We start from the raw sequence: 10656 nt of genomic DNA on the forward strand, positions 1-10656 counted from the left end.
TTCTATTTTGTGTAGGAAATTAAGTGCGTACGTGTTTTTCGGTGTGGGTGTGTGTGTTTTTGTCACATGTACAGGGGTTGTTGAAAGAGGAGAGAGGGAAAAAAATGTGTACACATTAATGCTGTCCTTATCTGTTTGAGTTTAAAAGACTGTTTCATCTGCCTGAGTTGCACTCTGGTGGGAGCCAACATGGAGAGAGCTGTGGTGCAAATCACCCTCATTGGGCTGCTGCTTGCTTTGGTTACCACCCTTCCAAACAAGGTAAGGTCACAAAACCTAAAGGACACAGCACCACATTGCTAGCCGAGTTACTCTAATTTTGTATATTTCATTAGTTTTATTTTATTATTTTATTTTTTTGTTTCATTTAGTTTACAGAAAATGATTTGCTTTCAGTTCAGCTGTTGTTTTTAAATTTCAGTATTAGTTTATGTTTTTTATTATAATATGTGGGTATTTGTCAGGGGCAAGATTTAAGAAGTTCAGAATAGGCATTACAATACAAACAGATTGACTCATAGTCATGTAGACATCCCAGTCTAAACAAATGCACCAATGCCTCCTCATGCACAGATCTAGAGAAATATTCATGTAGAGAAAAATATTTTAACAAAAGAAAAATTACATTATTGCAGCACATTAGTAAATAATTGAATAGAAATGTCTAAAGGTGGTATTAGAAATGGACATGTTTCCTAATTCACTCAAGCCCATCACTTAGTCTAAAATGTGATTATTTATTCATTCATTTAACAGCATTCGACAGCAGCTCTAGATGGGCTCCTGCCTCATGTTCATTGTGTTGACAAGTTTGACCAAAGTTACAAAGACTAAAACTTAAGATATTTCTGGTTTTTACATTTTTATTTTAGTTAGTTTTATAAGCTAACAATGTTGTTTCATTTTTTTCAGTTAGTCTAGTTATTTGTTTGTATTTAAGTAGAATGTTTTTTTCCTACATAGATTTACTTTTTATTCTAGTTTTAGTTAACTATAATAACCTTGATTGCAAGGAATCAGAATCTATTGACTACATATGTATATATCTTACCACAATCCACAGCTATCTGCTTGTTGTTGTTTTTTTGTATCTACGCATCTTTCTGTCAGCCGCAACACACTGAACTTTGCCTCTGATAAACTCAACTCTGGTTGAAGGACCTGCTGGCTCTCTACCTTTAGTTTTGTCTCATATGTTCTGTATGTGTGTCTGTGAGTGTGCTTGGGTTGTTGTTCTTGTTGTGGGGACAAAGTCACTGATCCATTAAATTCTAGGGTTAAGACTTTGACTTTGGTAGTGGTTTGGGTTGAGTTGCGGTAAAACTCCAGGGACTTATTGTAAGACAACAATGCAATGTCCTCTTGAGTCACAAAAACGTTAATTGTGTGTGTGAATGTGTATTGCTCATGTTGTGGGGCAATAACACTGCAGACACGATCACGCTGGGGACAGGGGGACTCAACAAGCTGGTCCCCATGATGTTAATCATTACATTCTAGGTTAGACTTGGTAAATGTTGAGGTTAAGGAATAGTGATTGCCATGTGAATTCACTGGATGAAAAATGACCAGAATGGGGGTGTTTCTGCAGTTAGACCAATGAGATTTCACTGATGCCACCCACAAACACCACCATATGATCTTTGGTCAGCTGGTTGTCAGCCAGTGAGATCAACTAAACAAGTTTTTATTGTGAAATGTGCCTCCTGTATTTAATCAGGACGACTGGGACATCTACAGCTTTCACATCAACTCCACAGTGAACAGTCGTTATGCCACCACTGTCATCACAAGCCGTGTGGCCAATCGTATGGATGTATCAAAGGAAATAGAATTCCAGGTCCGGATTCCCAAGAACGCCTTCATCAGTAAATTTAAAATGTGTGTGAAGCAAAAATGATCTGCAAATTTTAACAGGAATGTGCACATAAACAATTATACACTGAAGTATCATGAAAATAAATCATGGGCTGCTCAGTAGTATGTATATTAATGGACTTTTCCATGATCTTCTTCAGGTTGATAGATGGCCAGGAGTATGATGGTGTTGTGAAAGCTAAGGAGCAAGCTAAACGGCAGTACACTCAGGCTGTGTCACGTGGCCAAAGTGCTGGGCTTGTCAGGTACATCGATCAAGGAATCAATTTCTTGCCAAGTCTTATAGTGTTATAAAGTGTTGCATTTTGTAGAACGGCCCTGTGTGTCAATCGGGACAAGAGATTAGATTCTCAGTTGCACAAACTTTTGTTTATTTTTTCTGTGAAATCTATAAAAGAAAAATCACTCTTGAGTTGAACTACTCACAACTAATATCCACACTTTGAATTTAAGGGGTTACCAGTCAGAGGAGGTTGGGAACCACTGCCTTTTTGCAATGATTATCGTCTCTTTTGCAGTTCTGTAGGGAGGACCCTTGAGGAATTTAAGACCTCTGTGACTGTGGCTGCTCACAAAAAAGTCACCTTTGAGCTCACATATGAGGAACTGCTGAAACGTAGGCTTGGCAAGTACGAGCTCCAGATCCATGCTCGACCCATGCAGCCTGTCAAAGACTTCAAGGTGTGTCTTTCCTATTGGCATCTATTCGGTGATTCCAGGAGAACAATGCTGTGGTAATACATCGTCAGTGGTCAGAGGTTCTAACTATTTGATTTCTTTTTCAATGCCAGGTTGATGTGTACATTAATGAGAATGCTGGCATCAAGTTCATCGATGTTAAAGGAGGACTAAGCACCAACGCCATGGCTAATGCAATCACAAAAACACATGTCGATAAACAGGTACATCATGCAGTGGTGCAGAATTATCTGTAATCAATACTGCAATTGCTATCGTATGCTGACCCACATTTAAGTGTTTAAAGGTCCAGTGTGTAACATTCAGGAGCATCTATTGGCAACTGGCAAGGTAATTCCATTGATTATACACTAATGTAAATGTACCGTGGGTCACCTTCCATAGAGAACTGACAAAACAAACACTGGCTGTAGACAGGGGCTCTTGCATTTTTTGTGAGTTTCGCAGACACCATAGTTTCTCATAAACACTTCACAGCCCATCATCAGATACAGGCATGAGTTAGTTCAATTCGATTAGTTGCAATGTGGAACTTCACCACTAGATGCCACTAAATCCTACACACTGGTCCTTTAACTGTACCATATATAACACGCCATAATGGCACTGGCTACTGGACTGTTTACACTGCTTATCAAAGTTATGTCTGTTGACACTGGACATACTACATTCTGCCTTATTGGTTATCTTGTGCACATCTCTTGGTTTTATAAATATAAATGCACTTTTGCAACAGATTGCACTTCATGGTATTTGTTGTACCTGTATTGCTGAACACTGTGCAGTGACAGTAAGGTTTAATCTAATTAAATTTAACAAAAGGCAACCAACAAAACCCATTTGTTAATTTTAGTGTCTAACAAGAGTCTATAAAAACCTGATTCATCCTGTTGCCAGGCGTGGGTGTATTTCTACCCAACAGAGGACCAACAGAAAACATGTGATGGCTGTGGAGATCAGGGTATGAATGGAGACCTAGTTATTGTTTATGATGTCAACAGGGACACCTCACTGGGAGACATCAAGGTACAGAAAGAGTACATCTTCTGGAAGACTGTTCTTTGAATAGCTGATTAGAATTGTACATAAGCAATCTGAGCTAAAATAAAAATAACAAACAAATGTATATTTTATCTTCTGCTGTATTTTCAACAATCTTTTCTAACGAATCAAACTTTCTTTTTATCCCCCCCAAGAGATCAGCTGGATACTTTGTTCATCACTTTGCTCCATCTAATCTTCCCCCCATACCAAAAAATGTTGTCTTCATCATTGATCAAAGTGGTTCAATGCATGGCAGGAAAATGTCACAGGTACTATTTTTGAGTGTTAGTAGAGGAGACATTTTAATGTAATAAATTAGTCTAATACAGGAACTAAGAACACACATGAAAAAAATATTATTACATGTTTTATTACTTGAATAAAAGTTCTAATGTGTAAATCATGTTTTTGTCCAGACCCGCATAGCATTAATTCATATCTTAAATGACCTGGCAGAAGATGATCACTTCGGTCTTATCACTTTTGATAGTGACATTTTTCATTGGAAACGAGAACTTGTTCAGGCCAACAAAGAAAACCTGAACAGTGCCAAGACATTTGCACGGGGCATTACTGATAGAGGAGGTGAGGCTTTAATAAATATTTTATCAAGTGATGTGAACATTTGACAGCAGAACAGCAGTAATGATTTTTTTTCTCTTCCGTTTCATTTCAGCAACTGACATTAACAGAGCAGTGTTGGAAGGAGCACGTATGCTGAATGCACATCCCAGAGAAGGTTCAGCATCTATCCTCATTCTTCTCACTGATGGAGACCCAACTGCAGGTTACAATAAAACACACATGCACACAAACTCAAAAAACTCTGCAATGAGCTAAAGCCCTCCTTGTGGGACTTTGAAGATGGAAAATAACGCTGACAATTTTTATAGTTATGTTATATAAAATTGGTTTATGTGTACACATTGTAACTTCTACTAAGTCTAACTTGCCTTTTTAAAACACGCGTCTTGTCTTCTTTTCAGGGGAGACAAATCTCGAAAGAATACAGTCAAATGTAAGAAGGGTTATCGCAGACAAATTTCCACTCTACTGTCTCGGTTTTGGTTTTGATGTCAATTTTGAGTTCCTTAAGAAGATGTCGCTGCAGAACAATGGTGTGGCACGACGGATTTATGAAGACTCTGATGCTGATTTACAGCTGACGGTATTTTAAATCACTTGTACTTCTGTCACATTATGCATACTTGTGAGTTGCTACATTTCCATAGATAAAATGGATCATGTTTTTCTGTGGAGACATTGTCCATATCCATCCGTATGTCAACAGGGTTTCTATGAAGAGGTGGCCACTCCTCTGTTGACAGATGTGACAATGATCTATATTGGAGCCAACAATCTAACCCAGACTAACTTCAGCCAATATTATAATGGCTCTGAGATTGTGGTGGCTGGTCAGATCACAGACAACGAAATTGAAACCTTTACTCCACAAGTTATTGCCGTTTCGGTAAGGATCGCTGCACATCAGCTGTAATCTTCTAAAATGATTGTGAAAGTCCCTGTGTATACTCACATAACAATTTATTTGGACTGTGACAGACCAGTAAAAGAGTGGTGTTTTCTGAAACAAACACCACTGTGGACTCCACTGGAACAATGTCTGACAGCCACATCCAGAGGGTTTGGGCCTACCTCACAGTCAAACAGCTTCTGGAAAAAGAGTGAGCATGATGTTGACCATCTTTTCTATTTGTTCTTTTTTGTAATCAGTTATTTATTGAAGAGCTGCAACCTTCATATTTTTATTCAATCCCATCACAGTTTTCCAGAGCCTAAGGTGATCTTTAAATTGCTTGTTTTGTCTGACCAACAGTCCAAAATCCAAAAGATTTTAATATACCAATCCAATTAAACAAAGCAAATCTTCTCATTCGTGAAGCTTGAACCAGAGAATGTTTATCAATTTCTCTATGACTTAGACCACTGGTTCTCAAACGATGGCACATGTACCAGTGGGCGTATGCAAACTGCCGCTATTAGTATGCAGAGGAATCTCCGAAATATAAAAAAAATAATGAAATAAATAAATGTAAAAAACACAAAATTATCAAAATACTACTTAACTATTTATGTGGAAGAGTTTATGTGCCAGTTCTAGTACTATCTCTTCGTAATCTTCTTATTAGGAATAAACCTGCATCCTGCTGCAGTTTTCAACATTCACTTCACATCAAATGTTAATAAATTTTCAGCCTCTTGATGAATCCGGAACTTTACTACTTTCCTCTCTCCTGTCCAACTAGGCTACAGTTTTTACTTTTGCTGCTAATGCATTCTAATGTTAAAAATAGTCTGGAAATCCAAACAGCTACAGAAGATACAACAAACGTATTATCAAAAGATAGCGTTAGCATACACAGTGATACTTCATTGTAATGTCGATTTGTGACAAAGACTGCAGTTATCTGGACCTGAGAAGGAGAACGTGAAGAATGAGACCTTGAGGCTATCACTGAAATATAGCTTTGTGACCCCACTCACATCCATGGTGGTCACCAAGCCCCAAGGGGAGAACACAGATGTGCTCCATAAACCAAAAGAAGGTGAAAGACAACTGTCAGGGCTACCTTTTGGTCAACCCCTTGGCAGGCAAACCCCTTGGACAAGTTTAAGTGGTGAGTAACACGAATGTGAACGAAACAAACACGATGTAAAATCAATAGTGTTTAGCATCTCTTTTTCTACATTTCTCTCTTAGCAAGGCAAGGTTTATCTCCAGGTAAGACACATTTGCATGATTTGGTATCAGGTGGTGTAATTACAATGTTTGAATGCAGTGCAAAGAAAGTCTCAGTAACTCTTTTATAACCTTTACATTTTCTGGTTCGTTATGTTTATTAATATAAACATTAATTGCATACCAATAATTTGTTATCATCACAATTTTTTAAGTAAATAAGTAACTTTTTTTTTGTCATCATCTTTTTTCTTTTCAGCACAACCAGGTATGACACATGTACACATCTACACCAATCTGACATGACAGATTCACTATGAATTAATTATATAATATATTTAGATATACAGTATAGCCTACAGCGTATAGCACACATACAGCACACATTCTCTCTCGAGTCCTGTTATCGGCTGGGCAAGATGGTGGCCTCACCAAACTGTTGACTTCTCAAGCTACTGGTTTACATGTTGGCTAATCCTGTATTGATTAATGTTGACCAATGACGATGTGTACGAAAAGCCAAAGCTTTTGGCAGAATATCAATACAGTGAAACTGCTAAGTATCATGCAACAATATTAGAACATTGATTTAAATGAATGATGGTCCTGGACACGATGACACTGACACAACATGCAATTTTGTTATTATCAAGATCATTTAAGTAAAAAACTATTATTTTTTGTCACCATCTTTTTTTTAGGACCGCCTGGACCGCCTGGATCGCCTGGCAGGACAGGTATGACACATGTACACATCTGCAACGATCAGACATAACAGATGCACTATTAATTGATTAATAATATAATGTATTTCAATATTACGGTGTATAGCAAACATACAGCATACATTCTCTCTCTTCTGACGTGTTATCGGCAGGACAAGGTTTTGCCGTCACCAGACTGTTGACTCCTCAAGGTACTGGTTTACATGTTGGCTAATCCTGTACTGATTAAAGTTGACCAATGACAAACCCTAACCCTAACCCTAACCCAATCAATAGTAGAGCATTGATTGAAATGAATGATGCTCCTGAACACGATAACACTGACACAACATGTAATTTTGCACCAATAATTTGTTATTATCAAGATCATTTTAGTAAATAACTATTATTTTTTGTCATAACCTATGGACAAAGCAGATGGAAATATCGGGAGCGTGTCTATGTTCCCCGGGTCCTATGTTCCCCGCTTTGTATGGGACCGGGGAACCCTAACCCCCTAACCACCCTGCGGTGACTCCAGGCTCCAGTCCGCCCCTCAGCCTAACCGTAACCTTAGTGGGGAACATAGGGATGACCCCGAAATATCACTTCTTTAACTGTGTACTTGTGTAAACTGCACTGCGGCCTCTCTGCTGACTGTCTGTCTGCTCTCTCTCTCTCTCTCTCTCTCTCTCTCTGTGTCTATGAGTGTGTGGAGCCCTGCAAAGGATGGAACAGCTTGACCATAAGTTACAAAGACTGTGTTAATACTAGGCGCTGTGCCATGTAGATAACAGCGCGTGATGGCTGTGTACGTAGCGATAATTAATAATTCCCCTCAAATGCATTCAAAGTAAAGTTTTTGAAATGTAAGGAGTAAAAGTCAAAATTTGTCAGAAAAATAAATACTCAAGTAAAGCACATGAAAAAAACTACTAAGGTACAGTACTGATATATTTGTAATTTGTTACTTCCCACTTGAACTCCAGCACATTGGTTAGCCACAACAACGCTCCTCAGGCAATGGCGCTCAAGCTAACGGATATGGAGTATAGAAACAAAAGGTGTAACGTTTGGATGCCGCTGATGTTGAAGAAAGTTGCATCTTTGCAGTATATTAGTAAAACTAATCGATGCTTAACAAACTAAGTTTCCTACCAACCTCTTTGTAACAGCTATGGTTAGTGGGTTGCAGAAAGAAGCTGAGAGTATTGAGCCTTATAGAGAAATGACAACTCAACTCACAGTAGGTCGGTGCTGCTGGCTTGACAAAAACGTCACGACCATAATGCCAACTCAAGGCTTCAAAACGCTACTCCACACACCAATGGGTGACGTCACAAAAGTTTAACATATGACTGTTACACTTCAAAGATTTCACTCTTCCCATAATTCTTTAGTTTGGCACCTATATATAATATATAATATATAATTTTTCATAATTACAATAAAACTCAGTTAAAACTATATGTGATAGGGATGTGCTGCTTGGTCCATGACAGGCCCTTGCTTATTTGAATGAACTTAATGGATATTTGAATGGCTAGCTTTACCCATGTACATTTTTTTTATAATTTTGAAATAGTTTTGTATTCATAATTACAAAATTACAACTATAAAATTACAAAATATCAATTTATTTAACTTAATTTAAATCCTTCTTGCTGATCCTTTATGGATCCTTTATAGGTCAGCAGAAGAGAGTGACCTTTGGGTCCCTCCCTTAGACACACTAGGGGGCTGCAAGTTCATTTACAATTAATGATAATTTCTTTTTATGTTATCTTTTTCTTTTCAATAGGAAGTGGTCAGTTTCGCACTTTTGGATATGTTGCCTCTCAAGGTATCACAAAAACCTCAAACCTCCAAGTCCTCCTAGTCTCTGGAATGTGTATTAGAGTTTTTAGACCCTAATTCTTCTGGGCATTTCTATTTATTACTAGCTATAGTTGTGTCAGATATTTTTTTTCAGGAAAAAGTACATGCAAGATAATAGATAAGGTGTTTAATTCTTAAATATGACAATTTTCCACATCTATATAAAGATCCCAGTGGCATCATTCCACAATTACAGCATCGTCGAAGGCATCCCAAAGGTAAACTTTTTTTCCGTGCCCTTTCTGATCCATCCTTCTAATTTGGTAATTATGGTACCAACAGACCAAGTGTTTAACTAAAAAGCACATACCTCAACCAAGGCTGGACAATCCTAAATCCATCCTTCTAATGATTGAAAAATGAATAGAAATCTCCAGGAACTGCATCATAACATACATAGTCAAAGACAGTCAATTGTAGGTGCATACATAAATTAGCCAAACGGAGCATATCTACAAAAACATAACTTCCTTGGTAGAGGTATAATGCTCTTGTGCTTTTTCCTGACTTTATTTATTTTTCAAGAATTTCTGTATTTTAGTTTGGGCTACAATTAAAGGTCCAGTGTGTAACATTAAGGAGGAAATATGCATAGGTATATTTTCATTTAGTGTATAATCACCTGTATATAGGAATCATTATGTATCTGTTACCATAGACTGTTGACCAGCAGAAGTATTTAGTGCGTGTGCGCAGTACGCATGCATTTGGGTAATTTCTTAATGGCTTTTTTGACCTCTTGCGCCACTGAGCAGCTTTCATAGGAATGAACAGAGCATTGCCTCCAACACTGTATCCAGTTCTCTTTATAGTACTATATTACTTTTTATAAATCATCAGAAATACCTGCATTCATTTCAATGAAATATTTAAATTCAAAAACAATTTCATTCATGTTTTTTATACAGATGAATATTAGCTCATTTAGATCATTTAGATGTGTAAACTGAAATGTTGATAAGTGTAGATTGTCCCTGTTAAATAAATAACAGAATTTTACGTACATTACTTCCACCTAACCATTGCACCAAATGCATAACTGCAATGCATCGTGAGTGATATACACCTCTGTAGTGACCATCATTGTTCACTCGCTCCCTCAGCCCTCCGAGGGTCCATCTCACCAAGTTTACTTCAGTTCGACAAATTAAACGACACTTATGGCAGCAGTGTGGAAGTCAATGAGGGCATGCTGAACTACTGAAACACAGCTTGCCTCTAGATAGGGACATGCATGTTTTCCATGCATTTCACGGCCACCGTAGTTTCTTCTTCACGCTTTATTTAATTTAACCAATTTATTAAATATTAAATTTAAAAATAACGGGATATCAATATTACATAAAAAAAAAAAAAAAAAGATAATTAAAAAGGCCGGGGTTAACAGTGCCCTGGACTCACAGAGGTTATTTTAAAATCAGGGATGATCATAATTAAAACCACGAGTAAAAGTGTGTTTTAAAAAGGGTTATAACCATATAAACAAAAAATAAAAATGCACAGTAAAAGTCCTAAAATGCCTCTTGAATAAATAAAACCTATAAGTCCATTACTGTCTCTTTGCAACGGTGGGTAAAATCACCAGTGCAGCATGTATGCCAGTGGGCGACCCGTTCTCAGGCTGCTGAGTTTCAGGTTGTTGTGGCCACTCGTCGTCGGGTATCGGCTGGGTTCAGAAGGCTGACTGGCTCTCTGTCTTTGCTCTCTCTATCTTCTGTCTTGCCTGCAGTATAGCGAACCCCAGCCAGACAA

General features: G+C 37.8%; 1 protein-coding gene across 2 annotated transcripts in view; it reads left to right on the forward strand.

Moving 5' to 3' along the window:
- Window positions 1-141: 141 nt before the first annotated feature.
- Window positions 142-10656, forward strand: part of LOC118328796 (inter-alpha-trypsin inhibitor heavy chain H3-like) — a gene marked incomplete in the record, with an annotated part of 15130 nt that continues 4615 nt past the window's right edge. The window contains 19 exon segments of one of the 2 annotated variants that reach the window (XM_035662700.1): window positions 142-261; window positions 1721-1881; window positions 2019-2123; window positions 2397-2559; window positions 2670-2780; window positions 3475-3603; window positions 3774-3890; window positions 4038-4206; window positions 4298-4408; window positions 4608-4789; window positions 4913-5092; window positions 5185-5306; window positions 6040-6260; window positions 6344-6364; window positions 6582-6590; window positions 7024-7059; window positions 7200-7238; window positions 8828-8869; window positions 9072-9122. In XM_035662700.1, the coding sequence (XP_035518593.1) occupies window positions 190-261; window positions 1721-1881; window positions 2019-2123; window positions 2397-2559; window positions 2670-2780; window positions 3475-3603; window positions 3774-3890; window positions 4038-4206; window positions 4298-4408; window positions 4608-4789; window positions 4913-5092; window positions 5185-5306; window positions 6040-6260; window positions 6344-6364; window positions 6582-6590; window positions 7024-7059; window positions 7200-7238; window positions 8828-8869; window positions 9072-9122 (2041 nt within the window). 2 annotated transcript variants of the gene reach the window in all.

This window comes from Morone saxatilis, unplaced genomic scaffold (genome assembly GCF_004916995.1).
Source record: "Morone saxatilis isolate NCDOM2014 unplaced genomic scaffold, NCSU_SB_2.0 Contig18, whole genome shotgun sequence".
Lineage (NCBI taxonomy): Eukaryota > Metazoa > Chordata > Actinopteri > Moronidae > Morone > Morone saxatilis.